Source organism: Engystomops pustulosus, chromosome 1 (assembly GCF_040894005.1).
Source record: "Engystomops pustulosus chromosome 1, aEngPut4.maternal, whole genome shotgun sequence".
NCBI lineage: Eukaryota > Metazoa > Chordata > Amphibia > Anura > Leptodactylidae > Engystomops > Engystomops pustulosus.
In genome coordinates, this window is record NC_092411.1 from 141564847 (window position 1) to 141587234 (window position 22388).

The following is a 22388-nucleotide window of genomic DNA, read 5'->3' on the forward strand; positions in this document are numbered from 1 at the left end:
GTTATCTGTGGGAGAGGCCACAGAGAGTCCAGCTTGGCAATACATTTTCAGACGTGGTTATCAGCAATGCTGATGCACCACAGGGATAAAAATTCTACAATTAGCAAACAACTGAAAATGTATAATAAACTTTGTCCTTTTTTTATTAATGTTTTAAATAAGTAGTAATATTGACTAAACCTTTATCAAAATATATTGAAAATATGTATGGCTTCAATCTGTCACCCTTCAACTGCTTTATCTATGTCTGGATCCAGGAAGAGTGGATCCTCTGGACCATCGCGGAAGTTGGTACTAGCCGACACCTGGGACTGGAATCTAAGTGGCACCTGGTCCTCAACAAAGCCCACCGCAAAGTGGGATGGTCTTGCTGCGGCGGGGTACCTCCAGGTCATTTCACAGGTGCGACTAGCATGCGGGGGCAACCGACGTCGAGGTATCTTAGCAGAAGACAGTCTCATGGTCAGTTTCAGAGTCAGGGCAGATGGCAGAGATGCAAGGTCAAGTGCAATCCGGGGTCAGAAACGGGAGATCCAGGCAGTTGGGAACGGTAACACAGGAACGGACAGGAGCATGGCAGCAGGAACGCAGGAGCACGGGAACAGGAACACAGTAATGCAGAAACACGGGAACTCAGGAGCAGGAACACAGGAATATCACAGGGGAGCTTTTTCTAAGGCAAAGATCCGGCAGAGAACATGGGAAGGGGCTGGAATTTATCAGGGCAGTCAACTGGCCAGCACCAATTAGCGGCATGCTGGCCCTTTAAATTTTACAGAGCACGTGCGCCGGAGCGTGGAGTTTGCGGGAACCGCCGCTGGAGATGGGTCAGGTAAGTTTAGAAGCTGTGGCACACGGATGCACCTGCGACCCGGGATATGGCCTTGACCTCCTGCCTGTCCCTGACCACAATCCTGCCTTCCGTTTCTGTACCCTGCCTTGGCTGCCACCTTGGGCAAAGTCGCAAATGTGGAACAACCTGGTGGTACCAGGCCGCAGCAATTCCAACCCGCTTTACGGCGGGCTCTGGTGAAAAGCGGGTGCCACTTAGACTCTGGTCCCAGGTGTTGGCTTACGTCATCGTCCACGGTGGTCCAGTGGGTCCACTACCCCTGGAGCCTGACATTAATAAAAATATCCCATATTGTCAACTTTAACAATGATTAATATCTGGTTTGGATATATCAATAAAATAATAAGATCTTCAGATTTGACAATGATGACTGTACAATGTTGTCTATGTAATGTTAAAAAATGGGTAAATGTAGGTATCTCTCAAGTAGATGAACTACTTGTAAATGGCAAATTATGGCCCTTCACTTCCATTATAGAAGAACAGAAATGACTCCCTTCATAATTCCTCACATATAATAGTATTAAAGAAGAAAGCCCCACTAGATAGAGATACTTTGCATAACACATTAGGTCAAATTTTTGAGAATCCCAGAAAAAGATAAAAAAGGATTATCAATAGCCTACTTGGATTGGATAAAACATACATACATAAATAGTTAACATATATGACCAGGTGGGAACAAGATAAAGGGAGATCCACCTTGACCAGAATGGTTGGAGACAAATTGCAGAGTCTATAAAAAACAACATTCTGCCCCAAAATATAGCTTACAGTTAGAATTATTGTTGGATTATTGATAAAATATGTACTATATCCACATCAGCCATGATTAATAAGTGGAATAGGCAGCTACCCCGATAATTTTACCCCTTTAAGCTATAGCACTAAGGAGCTCTGGAAACACCATTCCTTCAGGATTATTTGCAGAATTATAAAAGTTGATCTTGGAGAGAAGGAGGTGTAATGGGTCACACAAACAACGGAAAAAGTCTCTATGGGAAGAGTCCGGAGTTAGGAGTCTGTGGACCAGTGGACCCTCTGGACCACCGCAGGAGATGGTATGAGGCCCGCGGTGGCAGCCAAGGTACAGGGAAGTGCAGGAAACAGTCCAAGCCTGGGATGACAGCAGCAACACAGAGGAACACTGGTAACGCTGGCACGGACTGCAGAAACAGCTGGACTGGAACCCTGGAAGGCACAGCAGGAAGCGTATGGGAACGCTGGAGACGGGAAACACGGAGGCGTCTGGAAACGCTGGAAGACAGGACACACCAGGAGCGTATGGGAACGCTGGAGACACACAGAAACACAGGAAAGTGTCTGGAAACGCTAATGGGCTTTCTCTTCTACAGGAACGGCTTAGGGAAGCCTGGCATGGAAACCATAGGAGATCCTAGGAGAAGATCCAGCAGGGAGAGAAGGGAGGTGCCGGATTATAAGGGCGAGCCAGATTAGCGGGAGCCAATCAGGACGACGCTGGCTCTTCAAGGCCAGAGAAGTCTGCGCGCGCCCTCTAGTGGTGAGAGCATGCGACTGCAGGCAAGGAGGCGTGCGGCCTACATGCCGGGAGCCGGAGCACAGACAGGAGCCAGGAGAGGTATGTGAGGGCAGGGAGACGGGGACCGGCAGGCAGCGGAGCACGGGTGTACCCGCGATCCGCGACATGGATCGCGGGATGACCCGTGACAGGAGGCCATGGATAACAAATATGATAAGATTACCACATGCACTGTGCCAGAATCTATAAGTAAGTGCACCTGATTTATCATGCTTGATTTTGATAGTAAACTTCAGACACTTTGACATTTAATTTATATGAAGTGTAATGGATGGAGAATATACAGCTAGCTGCTTCATCTTTCTGGCTGATTCATATTGGTGGCTTTACATGTCCACCCCAGCACTCTCTGTCCCAACTGGCTGCACCATGCTGTGTGCAGTCAGTTCCTGGTTGTGAGAGGTGGATGGGCCATTAGCAGGAGATGAGCACAACATTGTGCATTTGCTATATGAAGGAAAGGGACCTGTCAGCTTTTCTCTGAGGCTGCAGCTGTGCACTTACTCCTGCTGCTGATTCACAGACTACTAATAGCAGGTACTTTTTATACACTCACAGGTACCGACAGGTGATGTAAGTTAGGCTGCTCTTCATATAGCAAGGCTATCAGTCTGTCTCCGATTCATAGTATTAATACAGGGACAAACTGGCCCCAAGATCAGTTGACCTACCTGGAATTTTCCTGATGGAATGAATGGCTCGTCTGCCCCTGTCAATTAGTGCTTTTAAGAAAGTACTTTCCAGCCTCTTATAGAGATTTTCTCACTCATTTTAGAATGTTTAGAATGTTTAGAAGTTTTCTCTAGTCTCCACCATCAATACAGAACCATGACTGGTCAGCTGATTCCACCACCAGTGCCAGAATCAACACAGTGAAGGTAGCCGACCTTCTTGAATTGGAGTTGAGCTTGAGTTATCCAGCCTGTCTCCAGGCTGAACAGATCTGTATTCAAGGCTCATCCTCTTTGTTAATTCCATACCTCCCACAGATCCAATATTCATAACCTATTCCATGTATAGGTCATCAACATAAATAAACTAGTAAACCTCTTCTTATGGTGTATGTACTTTATACATATTTCTGTTCACCTTTTGTCTTGGTTCCAGAATGCATTGGTTCCTTTTCATATGAAAGCTGATTGCTTTCCTTATGTCCTTTCCTCTCATGTTCCGAAGCAAAGTTGGAGATAAAAAGTTGTCTATTCCCCAGTCTTTTCTAGTACAAAGAAACAGAAAATAGCTGATAATAATAAAATATTCAAAATATTTTAAATGTGAAAGAACATACAGGAGGTTACATAACACAATTATTTATGAGTTCAAGTCTAGAATTCTAACAGTGCTCTCTCTATGGAAAGGAAAGGTAGAAAGAAGAAGAGAGAATGTTGTACTTCAAGTATGTGACCGATGTCTATGGATATATAAAGTTCATTTGGTATGACCAATAAGAGATAGCCATAACCTTGCAGTAAATATACAATTTCCCATCCGTGCTTCCACATTGGAAATGTATCAAAAGTCGCACCACTGCTCCAGTGCAGCCGGATATAGCAAGGGTCTCCGGCCTCTTGATATATCGGGCAGGGATCTGTGTAATTCGACGGCTGCATCAAGTGTGCAGGTGCAAGAATAGGAAGCCCCACGCTGATACACCCCTTGCCGATCGTGACCCCCCTTCACGCCCATCACGCCCCTCTGCGCCCCCCTGGAGTGTAGGAGGGGGAAAGGGGAAAATAATCTCAAGTTCTAGCAATAAGCCATTGGCGTGGTGCAGAAGCTCTGATAAATCCCCACCATGTGTGTAAAGTTAAATGATAAATACTCCCCATCCCCTCTCACATACCAAAATGACCCATGGTTCTTTTATAGCATTCTAATAAGTTAGATAATGTTTTATAATTTTATGATATTGCTTTTCGTTTGACAAATGGCAAATTTAGAATGAACATTAAAATTATATACAGGTGGTCCCCTACTTAAGAACACTCGACTTACATACGACCCTTAGTTACAAACGGACCTCTGGATATTGGTAATTTATTGTGCTTTAGTCCTAGGCTACAATAAACATCTATAACAGTTATCACAGGTCTCTGTAATGAAGCTTTAGTGTTAATCCTGATTTTTATGACAACCCAACATTTTTAAAATCCAATTGACACAGAGACCAAAAAAGTTCGGGCTGGAGCTACAATGATAAAATATACAGTTCCAACTTACATACAAATTCCACTTAAGAACAAACCTACAGACCCTATCTTGTATGTAACCCGGGGACTGCCTGTATATGTGCTATATTTTGCTGTGCCATCATCTGACTCGGTCATAGTGTGGTGAGGTACAGTGTGCTCACCGCGCCATTACGAAGAGCCATACACTTCTATTGTGGCTGTGATCTGGCTGCAATTGGTGGGGTCAGATCACGCCCACAATTCCAGCAATCTGAATGAGCTCTACGTGAAAAACAATGGACAGCTTTCAAAACAGACCTATGAAAAAAGCCAATGTGGAAACATATTAAGATATTTGTACAATTCACTGAACCACGGATATGAAATACAACGCCAATGTGAAAGAGCCCTTACAACTTAGCAGTACTTACTCAATATATTTGAATGTTATCTTCTGTGGTTGCCCGCAAGAATGAATACGTTCCTGAATGTGCAAAGCAGCCAAGCGTAATGCAACACTGCACTTCATCTCCACAGCAAATCTCTCCTGAAGTACATCACTACAGCTCTTTAGAAATAGAACAATTACAGGACAGATAAGTGGAAGACACATATATGCACATATGTTACATATTAAAGACAAAATGTCATGCACATACTAGAAAGATCCATTGAGGGCACTAAATTATTACATAAGTGGAGCTAGCTGGGGAGTGAATTATTAATAGACAAATGCATTTCTGCTCTTAGTGATTGTTGAAGTATTCAACCCAAATTTTGCTATAGCTCTCTCAGAGCAGAGTTAGGGATGTAGAGCAACTCAGTGCACGAGTTTGAGGAAGCTCCTCAAACTGAAAGACCTGCCCAGAGCACTTGCAGGAACCGCCACCAGATTTTCACTAATAAACCTAATGACAGGTTCCATAGTACTATATTAACTTTTTCCCACACTGTTGCATATCTCCTATCCCCAGAAAGTGAACTTTGTAAGCCTACCTGGCGCCCTGCCAGAAGAAGCAGTTTGCCCCAAAGAAATGTCTTATTCATGCAAGTCACCGTGTGATGCAGCCCATGTTTCCGACATGTCCCTCATCTTTCCTCCCTTCAGCAGTGCGATATAGAGTGCTGACAGATTTTGCATTAAAGTAGTGAACACTTACCTGTAAATAGAGATATTCAAAGGCAACTGGATCCTCCTGCAGGAGATCTAGAGGATCTTTGGGTACAAAGCATACTCTGAAGAGACATCTATAGTCATGAGACTCTTTCTTCTGTACCACCTACAAAGCATATAGAGGCAGATATATTATTGTGTCTGCGTCAGTGCTAGCACATGGATTTATTATGTGCGTGTGACACAATTGAATCTCACTTGCATTTTGTCCAACACTTTATAATATGTGGGCCTGGTAGTGTGAGTTTGTAAACTGCAACAAATTTATAACGTATATATGCCAAAATTCTGTCACAACAGCATAAAGCCAAGTGCTCTAGGATAAGAGAGGTACATCGTGAAAACTAAGAGCATGATTAACTGATTAACTAAGAGCATGTGACACTATTAAATAATGTGCCATAAATTGCAAAGCACAAAGAAAACTAATGCATATGTATTAATATGTATGGGCCATAGTGTAAACCATTAGTATATTTAGCCCCTTAATGACCATCGTATCAGGTTTTTATGGTGGCCATAAAGGGTACTTCTTCTGACGTGCCGCCTTTCTACTTCGGTGAGTCAGAAGAAGATTGCGGGACACCGGGTCCCGCTGGTGCTGGGGTCGGGCTGTGACATCAAAGTCCAGACACGACACTAACACCTAGGATTGTAAAAACTCAGATCCTGGGTGTTTAACCCCTTACACATCATGGTCAAGCATGACCGCAGCATGGATCCAGCCCCGGGGTCCGGCATGTGTCCTGAGGCTGCAGGCTCCTCTTCACACTGGGTTTTGTGTAAAGTTGAGCAAAGATAAGGAAACTATATAAATTGGGTGTCACCGCAATTGTAGTGAACCAGAAACTAAAGATAAAATATTATTTTTATGTTATAGCGGGCGGAAAAAAAAGTGCTGAAAATCCAAAATAAAAATTGATAATTTTGTTTCTATCCCCCTTGAAATAGTTAATAAAATCTCATGAATAAGCTATTGGTCCCCAAAATGAATTATCTATACATTGTATGTCACCCCAGATATAAGCCCTCATTACCAAATGACATTACAAAAAACATTACATTACCAAAAAAAAAATGTAATTAAAATTTTATAGCCTGTACAATGTGACAATAGAATAGTTCTCTGAATGGCGCTGCTTCCATTCTATGCCCGTCCGTGTCCCCATACAGCAGTTTACCACCAATCGATACACTTGGGAGAAATTGGGCAGCAAACTTTGCAGAGCATTTCATTAGTTTATTCATTATGAAAGTGTCATTTTTGGCCTTAATTAATGTATTTTCAAAAAAAATGTAAAAAAAAGTTTCTAAATCGCACTTCTATTTTGTTTTAAGCCATGTGAAACACTTAAAGGGTTAATAGACCTAATAGAAGTTGTATAACATACATTGAGGGGTGTAGTTTCTATAGTGAGGTAACTTATGGGGTTTTACTATTATTTAGGCTTTTCAAAGTCACTTGGAAGCTGAGTTGTCCCTCAAAATGTGAATTTTGGCAATTTTCATGAAAATTTGAAAAATTGCACCTAAAGTTCTAAGCCTCATAACATCCTAGAAAAATGAGAGGACACATACAATTTCATTCCAACATAAAGCAGACATTCCTGAAATGTTAGTTATCAAACTCTGTGTATACTATTTGCCTGGAAAGCAGAACATTTAAAACTTTGAAAATGAATTTTTCAGAAATTTTGGCAGATTTTCATATTTTTCAGAATGAAACACAAAACTTATCACTTAAATTTTACAACTAACATGAAGTACAATGGGGCAGATTTACTTACCCGGTCCATTCGCGATCCAGTGGCGCGTTCTCTGCGGTGGATTCGGGTCCGGCCGGGATTCACTAAGGTAGTCCGACGCTGAAGTCCGACGAGGCCCGCCGGAATGCACTGAAGTTCACCAGCCTATTCCTAGTGAAGGTAAGCGCGAGTCCCGCGACACTTTTTTTTTTTTTAAATGCGTCGGTTTTTACGAATCCGTCGGGTTTTCGTTTGGCCACGCCCCACGATTTCCGTTGCGTGCATGCCAGCGCCGATGCGCCACAATCCGATCGCGTGCGCCAAAATCCCTTTGCAATACAGGGAAAATCGGCGCAAATTGGAAATATTCGGGTAACACGCCGGGAAAACGCGAATCGGGCCCTTAGTAATTGACCCCCAATGTGTCTCGAGAAAACAGTCTTAAAATCACTTGGATATGTTAAAGCGTTCCAAAGTTATAACCAATTATCAGATTCCAAAAAAATTGCATCTGGTCATTAAGCTGAAAACAAGCGTTGGTGATGAGGGGTTAAAGTTGCTTTAGAAGAATTGACTCTAGATTCGAAATGGGGCTCTTTAAACTTTGTTTCCCTTACCCTGCAGGACCTTAGTAGAGTAGTAATGTCTAGAAGTAACTGCACGGATTGCAGAAATCTGCATCAAATACGCATGTTTTTTATGATAATAGATTTACATGCAGTTTTTCCACACTTGTTTTTTTGCTCTTTTTTTAACTTGATCTGATGTAATTTCAAGGAAAAATAATCAAGATTCCCTATAGATTTTGTTCTTTTCACGAGCCCATAGACTTTAGTGTAAACATACAAGAAAAAAAGCCACAGCAGATAAGTGAAATTGAAATTAATATTTCTTTACACCTCACAACCAATACTGCACTGAAATTTTATTTTTTTCTTACAAATCATATTCAGTTAAATGATACTGTTTTATGATGGAACATCTGCCCATAATTACTAACAAGCCACAATTGGAGTTTTTAAACAGAACACAAATTACAGCTGTGTCAAAGGGGTTAGAAGCCCAGGACAGGAAGATTTCCCTGTCATCTTCTTATGGAACACAAGGGGTCAATAGATGTCTGGAATTTTAAATATTTTGGTAAAAAGATATTTTCTTGTTTCAGTTTATTATTTATTTATTCAGAAGTCTCATTTATTATTGATTTAAAAATTCCTTGAAATTTCTTTATGGAGATAGAAGATAAATATTATTTCTAGTGTATTTTAAGTCAAGAAATATAAGGGAAATATAAGGAAATCTTCTCTCATACAAGAATGTTTTTGAAACAGGAAGTGGATCTCAAAGCTTTGTTTTTTTAAAGCTGGAAGACACTTCTTGTCTCAAATGTCTGAGACTACTCAGAGTAAAGCCTAATACATGAAAACCAATAGGAGTGTCGGACAGTGTGACTAGGTTAGGCAACATGGCGACTGGTGGGTATTTATTTTGGTCCCATATTGTTTATTAGGTTAGCAATATTGTGATGATGAACGGGTACATTATTGGACTTTTGATATTATTCATTGAGTGATTTTGATAAGCGGTACCGCATCGCTTATCTGTTGTGTGGAACCTTAGTACTTTGGAAAATCTTTTTACCAGCGCCTATGATGTAATTTCTTGTTTTACGTGTTGCCTCTCCATGAATGTTCACACTGTCCGTGTTGTTTTACTTTGTGTTTTTAGGTCCTTATTAATGGGGTATTTTTAGTCAGATAATATTTTGTGATGTAATTTATGAATACATTGTACAATAAATACTTGTTTTCATTCACAAAGACTTAATTATTTTCAGTTATGGAGATATGATAGCATTCTCAAAGTGAGATTAGATGTATTGAGAGGACTGTGTCGAGCTATCATATGAAAAGAAGATTAAAAGTTTTTTTTATGCTTTGTTCCAACTACTGGGATAAATGTGGTTTCTTTGGAGAATTTATTTTAGGTTTTATAGACTTTATGCAGATTTATTCCTATTAATTTTTACTCAAGGTATTACAGCTCTGAATTAGAGAAGAAAAGCTCCCACAAACCACAATGGTATCACTGGTAGCTTTGTAGGGATCCTCTGGATAAAGAAGCATACAGACCTATCTTCCTTTTAAATACAGGTATGCAGTTAATTGACAAGGTTATGTTGATACACCCTCCTTAACCAAAATGGTTTTATATTGAATAGGAGTATTAACAATTGTTTTGGAGGCTATTTTCTATTATACAATTGGATCAGGGGAAACCAGCTTCATCCTGCCTTTAGGTGCAACAATGGAGTTTGACAGAGTTGACTGTATTTTATCTTATGTTACTGCTTTAGGCCTCATTCAGAGGACCGTTATGGGGGCCGTGCTCTGGTCGCATGATTTGCGACTAGATATCGGCACACATTGACCTCCTGGCTCCTGGACCCTATGCGCTCGTCTGCCTGTGGAGGGAGGAGGGGTGAAAAGCGCTCACCCCTCCCACCTCCACCTCTCTGCCCTGTGCTCACCTCCGATCTGCCATGGGCGAGCAAATGGACATATGAATGATCCCGCATAGTGAGCAGGCGGCAAGAGTTAGTGTAGGTGGGAGCCTGACGTGTCAGATTCTTTCTCCATCGCCTTTTATAGAACCTGACAATATTCGGTTTATCTTGAAAGGGTGGACAGTCAATCCTTAAATCTATTCGGATTGAAGAGTTTGGTTCATTTAAAGGGAACCTACCACCACGGATCTACCAATAAAGGTAGATCGGGTGGTAGGTGCATCTATAGGACGTGAGTATAGCTCTTTTAATGGCTAATTCTCACGTTCCCGTAATCTTTTGAAAACTTTTATTTTGCTAAAATGTAAAATTTCTAAAGAGGCTATTGGGGCGTGGAGTAGCTGGAGCTGAGGCTACACGGCACGGCTACTCCACGCCCCAGTAGCCTCTTTGATCCTCCTACCACATTACTTCATCTACGCATGTGCAGAACAGCAGGCCCGCGGCTGTGCAGTCACTGCTCCAAAGCTGGAGGAGCAGCGCATGTGGAGACGGCAAGCTTTGCGGATGTGTGCAAGCAGCTATGAGGAGCTGTGCGCCAAAGTTATCTGGTAAGAGGATCAAAGAGGCTACTGGGGCGTGGAGTAGCTATGGCATGTAGCCTCAGCTCCGGCTACTCCACGCCCCAGTAGCCTCTTTCGAAAATTTACATATTAGCGGAAAAAAAATTATCAAAAGATTGCTTGAAAGTGAAGATTAGCCCCTTAAAAGGGCACCCTATAGATGCACCTACCATCCGATCTACCTTTATAGGTAGATGCGTGGTGGTAGGTTACCTTTAAGGTATTAGAGATTAACTGGGGCAAAAATATTCTGTTTCCACCACACAACAAACATGTAGAGCAGATTGGAGACTTGCAACTTGGGGAAACAGAAAATTTGTTGTCGGTGTTGTAGGTTTCATACAAAAAACACAGTTCTTCATATAATTTGTGAATGTAAAGACATTTCTCCTTTTTGGAACAAGATTTTTGTTGAAATGAACCACTGTATTCATAGAAACATTAAATTTTAGCCATTCTGGGTTGCTGTAGTATGTTACAGAATCAAGTGTAACGTATTTCTTTGTATTTTGATTTTGAAATTTCTATTTCTCACAAGACTACTGATTGCAAAAAGATGGAAGGCAAAATATAAGTGCTTATTTATAATAGACAGGAAGGAAAAATGGGAAAATATTTATTTTCCTACTAGCTAATGACTTGTTACTTGTTACAAAAGTAAATGGTTAGTTCCAAATAAAAGACATTTTTATTATCACTTTTACTTACTATATTTTAACATAGTGACTACTGTAGAAAAGCAACTATTCTTATAAAAATGTTTCAACATTAGAAAAAAAAAAAAAAAGTAATTATGTGTGCAGTTGACCGGACTTGCAAACATAAACCAGTAGATCTGTACAATATGTTAGTAAGGTGAGAACAGATATGTAGCAGCGCTAAAAGTGTAACAGTGTAAAAGTCTGTCAGCCTCTGTCTGTCATGCCTCTGTGTAATAGGCATCTCATGCATCTCCACTCTGATCTGTCTCAAATGTCTTTCTATATGTCAGTGTGTCAGTAAAATGTCAGAAGCCAGATGAAAGTGCATATACACCTGTACCCTGATAATGTAACCACATTGTCACCCCACAGAACTAGATGGATTATAATGTGTCTGCTTAGAGAGTCCCCGCCCACACCCTGGGATCTTGCACTGACCAACCTAGGGAGTGATAGGAGCTAAAACAGCAGTAACACTGTAAAATTGTAAAGTAAGGTGTTAAAATGATCTTTATTGTGTTAACATCACTAGGGGATTGAGGTGTGAGACATTTCTTTTGAGTAAAACCCCTTAAAGAGTGTTTTGCAGGATTTTATATTGATGGCCTATCCTGAAGACCAGCAATATCTGGAATGAGGGGGCGCATACCTTGCCCCCTCATTGATTAGCTCTTAGGCCCTGGCACAATATAGAGCCAGAAGCAGATGGCTCTGTGCTCTGTGTAATGGTCACGTGCTGTAAATGCAGTCAAGGCTCCTATGCATTTATTCTATAAAAATGCAAAACACATTTTTGGGGAGATATAGTTTTCTACTGGTACTCAACTCCAGCAATGTCAAGGAATGCAACAATTTACAAAAAGAATGGTAGTAAATAAAGGAATGCCTAATATTCAAAATATTAAAAACCCGTCTCAAAAACGTATTAGCAGATTTATCAAAAATGTTTACAGTACCACTACCATAAGCAGCAATCTATTCCAGGAACCTAATATATGCCTGATCTTCTCAATTAAATTGGCTTGTAATATACCTTGACTAGTAGATACTGAAATATGGTAGTGATCTGCAGTCCTATCCCTCATAGACAGTGTCATGGCCCAAGTCTATGTGAATATGGTTCTATGGTTTATATTACCAAACCTACCAATAACATTTATTACAACAGGTTGTGATTAATTTGCCTTCTCTATAAAGATTGGTAAAGATAAAAGATCATCAGCTTACAGTGTAATGTGCTCCTCTGTACCTGCTCTCCTTATATCCTTAATTCAAGGGTAACTTCTTATTAACACCACTAATTGCTCAATAGCCAAAGCAAAAAGAAGGGCTGACTGGAAACAGGCCTGCCTTGTCCCCATGTGAAAGACTTTCAGTGGGATATTCTCCCATACATTAAATTCACCTATGAAATAAGTTGCCCCAATGACAATTTTCTCCCAACCCTATTCCCGGATTGTCCACTTGAAGTTGAAGTTTCAAATAGAGATCTCAAACCTATCATGTGACTCCTAGCATTTAGTGAGCAGCATTGTTACCTCATTTACATCTTCATTGCATTTGTGGGCATATTATAACAATTATGTCTGTCTTTTAAAAGCACCAATTTCATGAAATAGAATTGATTGATTAACTTTTATAAACCAGTAAAAGTGATAAACCAATATAAACAGATTCCTCAAAGCGCCCCATTGTGTCCAGATTTTATAATCTATATTATGAAAGGAAAGCTACACAAGTTATTTTGAGAGAGACAGAGACTATTACCACAATATCATCTATAAATTTGTTTACCTGTTCAATAAGTTCATCTTCATGAAGTAGGTACAGCTTTGAGATGTTATATTGCTCTTCGAGAGCTAGTGCAAAGTGCTCAATTACATTGATTGAAAGCTTCTCTTTAAGGGTCATTAGGATATCCTGAAATGATGGAATATTTTATGTAATTACTTAACTATGACCACTCATTTTGTTGAAGACTTAAACAGTGGTCTTCCATAGGTCAGTACGTAATTTAATACTAAAGCCCCTCATAGTCTACATCAGTTCCTTGAAATACCTCTTTAAATGCCCAACAAAGACATCTTAAAACAAAAACAGTGATGCCAATGTTTAAGGTCACCTATAAATATTTTTCTTTGTAGTGTTAGATCATTCCTGACTGGATTTGCAGCACTCATCCCCCTCTTTCTCCACCCAGATTGTAGCTCACAGCACACGTTGGCTCACACACACATGTGCATGGAGCCTTTATATTTAAATATAAAATAATAAGTAAGCCCTTACCTACCTTAACAGTCGTTTTCTTCTCAAATTTAAATGCCTTTGTTTGCCCATTTTCCAAGTAGACTTTAAGGACATTAGGCATAAACAGAAGTGAATTTCCCTGAAAAAATCAGCATGTTAGCAACATAGAAGAAGATGGACTAAATGCTTCACAATTCCCCTGAGAAGCTTCTATGTCATTAAAACAGAGTAGTCCGCAATAGCAGGAAATTAGCTTTACTGTAAATTAAACAATAGCAAATGTGCAGCAAATGGATAAGTGCAAAGGTCTGTATTAATTGTGGGTGTTTTACATGGTGTAATAATACACCAATCACAATGAAGTTCCCAAGAAGGATTTTCTTTTTCTTTTATTTGAACAGACCTGTAAAAGGTGAACAAACTTTTTTCTTTTATTTTACAGTATTTTGCTTCTGTTTTCATTGCAAGGAACTAATTTTGTTCAAATATTTCAAATAATTAGTTACAGTAGTGTGATATTTGCACCTGTATAAAAAAAGCAAACTGTCCTACGTTGCGACACATTGGTGAACTGTGAATGTGTTTTTATGTTGGAAAAGAGTTGAAAAATTGATTCACTAAAAAAATGTATACATATAGAAAGCTATTATTACAAATTATTCTTGAATAAAAACTAGTTCCAATGGACATATTCAGAGTTCAGGGAGGAGAACTGAATCCAGGTATCACTCCTGCTTATTAAATATGTACATGAAGATTTACAAAGAAAAATTTCACACATTCTGTAACTGTAAGGAAATCCTTGACCATGAACATCATCCATGGTCAACACATGGTCAACGTCTGTGGTAATCGTCTTATATATGTTACCTATCCATGGCCTCCTTCTCCTCTAAAATCAACTTTTAAAAACTGAATCAACATAAAATCAACTTTTAAAATTATGCTAATGAGTGGGAGGGTCTATCCTAGCCCTTCTGTGGTCTGGATTTATAGACTGTTACACTGTCTCACCCTTCTTGGTCACTGCACAAGTGCTGAGGAAGCGGGGGGAGGGTGTATCAGGGTGTAAAGCCAAATTACAGAGCCAAATTAACATAATCTTGAAAGTTGATTTTAGAAGGAAGGAGGCTATGGATAAAAAATATAAGAGGATTACCACAGTCCCAATGCCTGGATATCTGAGTAAGTGTCCCTGGTTTATAATGCTTGATTTCCTTTAATTATAAATAATAGATTTTCTTATGTAATGGCACCATTTTCATCAGTACTGTACAAGGATGCTGATCGACCTTGACTGCGAAGGGCTCACAAACTAATCTCCCATGGGTTAGCTATGCACTGGATGGATTAGCTGGACAGACCACAGCGTCGAGGACTAGACTCCTGAGTCCCTGCTAAAAATAGCAGTTCATGCACTATAGCAGGGAAGAAGGGATTCTGTGCATTATATATTGCATACATATGATGCAAGATGTCTCGTCCTTGGCACTGTGGTCAGTCTGTGATTCATGATTTGACTACGTACTATCTCTTACAATTTCATAGCATGGACATGAAATCCTCATCATATCTGGATTTTGCCATTCTCCTTGTGAAGTATCTGAAGGCACTCTGAAGGCACTCTGAGCACTGAATGGACAATAAACAATTATGTATGGATACACTGGTTACACTAGTAGCACTGGTACACTGGTAGCATGCCTTGTCACTGCATTCAGAAATTTCTTAGAATAGCTACATGGTAGAACAACATGGAGCTCTAAGAAAGGAGCTCTAGAGTTGTCATTTAATATAAAATACAAGTATTTACTACTACAGACATATCGATGAACTAACCAGTTCTCTTTTGGGTGTCACTTTAAATAAATGGTAGTTCATATATTTACTACATTTCTGACATATCTAACCTCTCCATTAGGCTGGATGCAAAAAGGAACATGATCGGTCCATAGAAATGGGACCATATGCTGGTTGGTTCCCACTGATCCCACAGTTTCAAGATTATCAGCAGTCAGTGTTGATCGCCTAGCACACATGGACTCCTTGCATCATATTTCACTATAATGCAAGACTTCCAGTTTTGGATTTTGACCACCAGATGGTCCTGTTTCTACGGACCAAGCACGTTTGTGTGCAGCAGGGCTTGCGTTCACATGTCATTTTATCCCTCCTTTGTAGGGATCAAGTGTATCCTTACAGCAGAAGACAGCGTATTCCACTGAATGGTTATACTATGTGATACATCCTCCTGTGCATGTCCATGGATATATAAGACCGTCATAGCAGTCACATTGGGTAAATTTAAGAAGCAGCAAATATAAAAAAATCTCATACATTTACAGTGAGACTTGACTAACCTGAGTGTGGCCATTTACAATCACTTCTTCAGCAAACCTTACTTTTACTGGATTGCTTTTTAATCTGGCCCTTTTCTCCGCTGTGAGAAAGGATGATTTAGGACTCTGTATTTAAATAAGAAAATAGGTTAATATTTACAGTGCTTAGACAACATTGTAATCAAAGACAAGCAAAACAAAATGTATTTGCATTTAACTTATGAATACACAAAATAAATATGTCATTTGTATATTTTGAGGTATTGATGTGATAATAACTTTACGTTACTTTTCTGTGATTAGTAAAAAAGAATAATGAGATAGCTGCCCAGTGTAATGAATGCTTGCTCAGATCAGTAGAGCATATATATATATATATATATATATATATATATATATATATATATATATACATATATTAATAAACATACATGTGCGAGGCAGTTCTGACAGCACTTACCGTAACTCTCAGGAAGCAAAGGATCAGATATATAAAAATGTATGTTGCTTTCTAAATATACAAAGAGCAATCGAAACAGCAATATTTAGGCACTATTTTTCAGTGCACTGTCTTAAGTTACTTGGTAAGGATAGAAGTCTACTATAAATGATGAGATTGTATTCTCTGCATTAGATACAATCTACTACAGCACTAAAGATGGCAGCAATTAAAGGGTTAGATCATAATGCTTTTCATTGATAGCATTTCTGTATCATTTTCAGTCTGGTAACTCCATAGGCAAAGTCTTTAATGAATAATCAGACTGCAGTATTATGGAATAAGTCTGTCTGTGATCATTGACACCTGCACTACAGCCAAGTATCCGCATATCGCAAGTAACACACTGCTATTAGTGGATCATTTAACATGCAATTAAGTCTCTAAGAAACCTACAATCATTGTAAAATATATAAAAGAAAATTACATAAAATATGCTAACAGTTGATAACTTAGCCTACAAAATATTAGTTACCCTTATACCTTTTATATTGTGCTGCTGATAACAGAAAACTTAATTTGTTGTAGATTACGGGGGAGGTTTATCAAAGTTTGTATTCCAGTTTTTTGGCATACAATCCCTGAAATAATTGCAATACCTTGTGGTTTGCAAATAATTGGGATTATTTCAGGGCTGGAGGGACTTCACGTACTAAAATCCGAAACATTGCACTTTATCATGGAATAAAGTTCTTTGGAATTTCAGAGTGCTGGCTTTTCTGAGAATATCTATCTTTTTTATTTTTGCACATCTCTGCTTTCCTCAATCTGTAAGGTTGAATGAAGGATGAAAGGGTAAATGTAAATGCTTTATATTTGTTATTATCGTAATATGTTTTTTTTTTATTAGTGCTTTAAAAAAAAAAAAATAGATGATTTACAACTTAAATGCGATGGTCACAAGAAATTAACCCAGGATATCACTCCAGTTTCTGTGAATCAGAAAAAAAAGATTCTGCCTCGGAGCTTATTTTTACAGCATCCAGCCTACAATCTTGCCTTGCTGTCCTTAATGGGAAGAAACTCATTGTGAATTTTAAGATTTGTGTTTTTCCATCATTCATACCAACACACTTAGGCCCCATTCACATGGCCAACATGGCCACATGGGGGCCACGATACTGCAGCAAATTGTGCGGTCATATCAAGTGCCCCATAGAGGTCTATGGCATCCAGTCAAGGTGCGTTGAGAACACAGTGACTATGCCTTGCCACTTGCCTTCCTATGAAGACAGGAGGGGTGAGGAGAGATCCCTTTTCCAGCTGGAGGTGTGCTGCGCCCGGGATCTGATCATGGTAAGCACATGGCCATCTGAATGAGGCCTTACTAAAGCAGAAGAGGTTTTATATGCACCTGTGCCCTTTTTTCTCCTCCTTCAGCCTCCTACTCTTCCTTTCTCCATAAAATTCAATGGCTATATCACTGAGCTAATAATATGCCTTTATTGAATTGAATTGAAATTAACTGAATACATAAATGTAAAACAGATCAATATTTACCGAAGTACCTCGAAGTACTGTTATAGTAACAGTGTCCCCTGATTCCCTGCAATATAAAGAGAAATGTTCAAATATTTTTCACAGGATGCCAATGTAAACATGAAAAAATAATGAAACTGTTATACTTGTCTATCCACAGGATAGGGCCTAACTTGCTGATCGAAGAGGGTCTTAGTGATGGGATCCCCACGGATCCCAAGAACAAGGGTCCATCATACCCCAAGATGAACCTTTAAGAGACTGAGTGGCCAAATTACAATCAAAACTCAATAACTTATTGCAAATTGCCAACACAGTAATTTAAACAGTAACCTATTACTCCCTACTCTGCCACAGCGTGCAATTGTATCAGCATCCTGAGGATAGCAATACAGTTGATAGAAATATGAGAAATATTTTCGTTTTTAAACATTCCTTTATTAACCCCTTAACGCTCTGTGCCGTAGCTCTACGGAGCAGAGGTGCAGGGAATGTATGAAGAGGGCTCACGGGCTGAACCCTCTTCATGCAAGGGTGGGAGTTGTTGCATATTGCAGCAAACCCCCACTGCTAATAACCGCGGTTGGTGCTTGTACCGATTAACCCTTCCAATGCCACCGGCAAAGTGGTGGGCGCCACCATCTTTCATCTGATCATCGCTCGAACGTCATCGGGGGCGGCGATCGGTTGCCATGTCAGCCTCGGGTCTTCGTGAGACCCGTGGCTGAATGGTTTCTGCAGATTCGTTGCAATGAGCCAGTGGCTCATTGTAACAAATCACATGCAAAAAAACGCCAACAGTAGTATTGCAGTATATTTTAGGAACGATCTGACCATTTAGAGGTCTAAGACATAGTGGAAAAAAAAGAAAAGAAAAAAAGTTTTAAAAATTTATAAAATATTAAAAATTCAAATCACCCCCCTTTCCCTAGAACTGATAGAAAATATAATAAACAGTAAAAATCACAAACACATTAGGTATCGCCGCATCCCAAAATGCCCGATCTATCAAAATATAAAAACGGTTATAACCGGCGGTGACCTCCGGGAAATGGCGCCCAAATGTCCGAAATGCGAATTTACACTATTTTACATCACATAAAAAATAGAATAAAAAGTGATCAAAATGTCGCACAGACCTCAAAATGGTAGCAATGAAAATGTTGTCTCATTTCACAAAAAATTGACACATCACACAGCTCCGTGCACCAAAGTATGAAAAAGTTATTAGCGCCAGAAGATTTTTTTTCCCTTTTTCATACACATTTGTTTAATTTTTGAAAATGTATTTTTTTAAAACCTGTATAAATGTGGTATCACCACGATCGTACTGAACCAAAGAATAAAGCAGAGTTGTTATTTGGAGCGCAGAGTCAAAGTCGTAAAAACTGAGCCCACAAGAACGTGACGCACATGCAGGTTTTTTTAAATTTTTCCACATTTGAAATTTTTTTCCAGCTTCCCAGTATACGGGATGTTAAAATAAATAACATTTGGGGAAATTAAAATTTGTTACGCACAAAATAAACCCTCACACAGCTCTGTACATGGAAAAATGAAAAATTTGTGGATTTTTGAAGGTGAAGAGTGAGAAATGAGCGAAAAAACCCTGTGTCCTTAAGGGGTTAAGAGTTTAGATAACACGGCATATACAACAAAATATGACATCTCATAATTGCACACATGCAAGGAGATTCACTCAGTAAATAGAAAAATTAGTTAAATTTAAACAATTTACAAGATTGACAGTGAGACATCAAGCAGTAGAATACATCAAACGCAATTGCGAGCTCATCTGACTTGGAATAGACTAATGGTGACTATAGACTACTATTGGTGTAGACAAGAACTGTGTTATGGTCATTATGATGCATAATGGGGCAATTTTATCAAGCTGTCTGAAAGTGAGATTATTCTTAGTTGCCCATGGCAACCAATTACAGCTCAGCTTTCATTTAAGCAGTGCTCATGAATATTGGAGCTGTGATTGGTTGCCATGGGCAACTAGGAATATTCAGATTTTCAGACAGCTTGATAAATCTGCCCCAATATGTTTAGTCCTGGGCAAACAGGACAACTACAGTGATGGGTAATTCTTTTTTGTTCTTTATTTAGATAAATAGATTTTTATTATAGTATGTTTTGTTATTTTGTATGTCTATGACCACTGAGGATTTCTAGCACTTCAGTGCTAAAAATACTTTTTCTGCTGTGAATACGTTTTTGAGGTCTTTAGCAAAGCTGAACTGGACAACAGCAGCTCTGTTTAGTACTATGAAGATCTATATAGTAAAGAAAAGAATCTAGGTCCCTAGGGTCTATATCCCATCTACACCTATGACCTGTGCAGGACCAGGAGAAACTCCCCACCCCTGCTGTCCAAAGAGGGTGGGTGTCATTATTAAAGGGAACCTGTCACCGGAGCACTCTTTTTCAAAGGTGACAGGTTCCAATAGAGACAAAAAAGTCCTTATCACACATGTTTTTACAATATCTCTAAGTCACTTAGTTTTAGTAATATCCGATTACTGGTTCATAGTCCTGGGGGCTTCTTCTTTCAAATTGCAACGGGCGCCTGTTCATTTGAATCTTTGCTCCGTTCATCTCCTTGCTCATTATTATTCACCTCAAACCCTCTCCCACTGCCTCCTTCTATTCCCCCTCCCACCCATGACGTGGGCTCACCGCACAAGACCTCGAGATCCTGGCCAGGATTTTAACTTTTCCATTTCAAATGATAAAATCTGTTCCTTAATCTGGTGCAATACTTGACATGCTGACGACTTTTGTTGTACACAGCATGTGAACAGGATGCAGTTCAATATTCTGACACTATAAATCACTGTGAGTTAAAACAGTCTCCCTTTGTAGCTTTGAATGATAAAATGATAATATAATAGACAGAAATGAAGCGTGTATATGTACAATGATGTAGACACATACTGTACAACTTTACCTATTACCTATGTTGTCTAAAAGTTCATCAATATGTGGCTTCATTTCTGCATTCCCAAAGAGCTCACCCAATGGAAACAACAGGGTTTACCTGCCAGAATTCTGCTCTTCCACACTTACACGAGCTCTAGTGACAGCATGTAGAATAAATTACCTGACCATGTCTGCTGCCTTCTGAACATTGATGTTTTCCACATTTTCATTGTTGATTGCAAAGATTTGATCACCTGGTAATAGTTTCCCCTCAGCTGGTCCGCCTCAAAAAACATAAATGAAGCATTTATTAATCTATTGTCCAATAGTATTAGCACAGAATCAGTCAATGTAACCTCATTAATCCCCATTAGCAAACAAAAATACTGCATCTAATTAATCTATTTATTATATAACTGGATATACTAATATAAGACCATGATTTTAACTGTACATATAAACATTACTTGCATTAATTTATTGAACAACAATTTTTTTCTTGTGCCAATTCCTTTAGTTGTAATCAGAGTTAAGTGTTATGAGTACATGTTATACATCCCCCACAGCATATAGAGATCTGAACTATGGCTTGCACATTTAAAGGGGGTTTCTGGCTATCCTTGATCTAATCACAGGCGAGGCCACTTGTAGGTGATTGGTGGGGTTACGGCACACTAGGAATGGTGCAAGAAAACACTGCCGTCCGGTGGGTACCAGTGAGCAGGGCCAGCCCCTAAACTATGAATGGAGGTTTCTTCTTTTACCTCCATATGTCATATAAAACAACTGATCATGAAAGTGCTGATTGTTGCATCCCAATTTATTATTCATCTATTCTGTAGTTAAGCCATTCATATTTTGGATCCGGAAAACCCCTTTAAGAATGAAAGCATGTGTGACGCAAACATTCACCGCTAACACCCATGATTGGTGGTGGCACCATGCATAGGTGTTAAACTCTGTGAGTAGAGCATCAGTAGGGGGGTGGTGATATGAAACTCCGGTCTGCCAGATGTAAGCAGTAAATCCTCCATATACTGCAATGCAGTTGTATTGCGATATGTGGTAATTAGACCGCCTAGGGTTTAAGTACCCTAGGGAGCCTAAGAAAAGAACTACAGTTAAAATCACCCCCTTTCCGTAGAGCTAAAATAGAAATAAACAAACATCAATGTGTTAGGTATCTCCTCCCCAAGTCCAAATCTATGCCTGATTTATCAGAAAATAAAAATTATTCGCTGCTATGACTCTCAGAATAATTATGTGCAAACTGCCACTTTTTTACTATTTTATAAAAAAAAGATCATACAGTCCACAAATTGGTTGCATGAATCCTGCAAAAAATGACACCACAGGTCAATAAGCCATGTAATGATAAAGGTATTGGTGTCAAAAATGGCAAAACAAATATATTTTTTGTACAAAAGATAACAATTTTTTTAAATGAATGAAAACATAATAAATACACATTTGGTATGTTTGTGACCATTCCAACCCAAAAAATAAAAGTGAGTGTCATTTGGAGCGACAGTGAAAGCCATAAAATTAGAGCCCACCAGAAT

At 39.3% G+C, this 22388-nt stretch overlaps 1 protein-coding gene across 6 annotated transcripts in view; it reads right to left on the bottom strand.

Annotated features, from left to right (window-relative positions):
• The window catches only part of FRMPD1 (FERM and PDZ domain containing 1), a 100718-nt gene that overhangs the window by 12528 nt on the left and 65802 nt on the right, over positions 1 to 22388 (bottom strand). For all 6 annotated transcript variants that reach the window (XM_072154925.1, XM_072154920.1, XM_072154921.1 and 3 more), the window contains 8 exons: positions 21008 to 21110; positions 17920 to 17965; positions 15942 to 16046; positions 13625 to 13720; positions 13129 to 13254; positions 5746 to 5865; positions 5017 to 5153; positions 3504 to 3630 (listed from right to left, as the gene is read on the bottom strand). In XM_072154925.1, coding sequence (XP_072011026.1) covers positions 3504 to 3630; positions 5017 to 5153; positions 5746 to 5865; positions 13129 to 13254; positions 13625 to 13720; positions 15942 to 16046; positions 17920 to 17965; positions 21008 to 21110 — 860 coding nt within the window. The remainder of the gene's footprint in view (positions 1 to 3503; positions 3631 to 5016; positions 5154 to 5745; positions 5866 to 13128; positions 13255 to 13624; positions 13721 to 15941; positions 16047 to 17919; positions 17966 to 21007; positions 21111 to 22388) is intronic.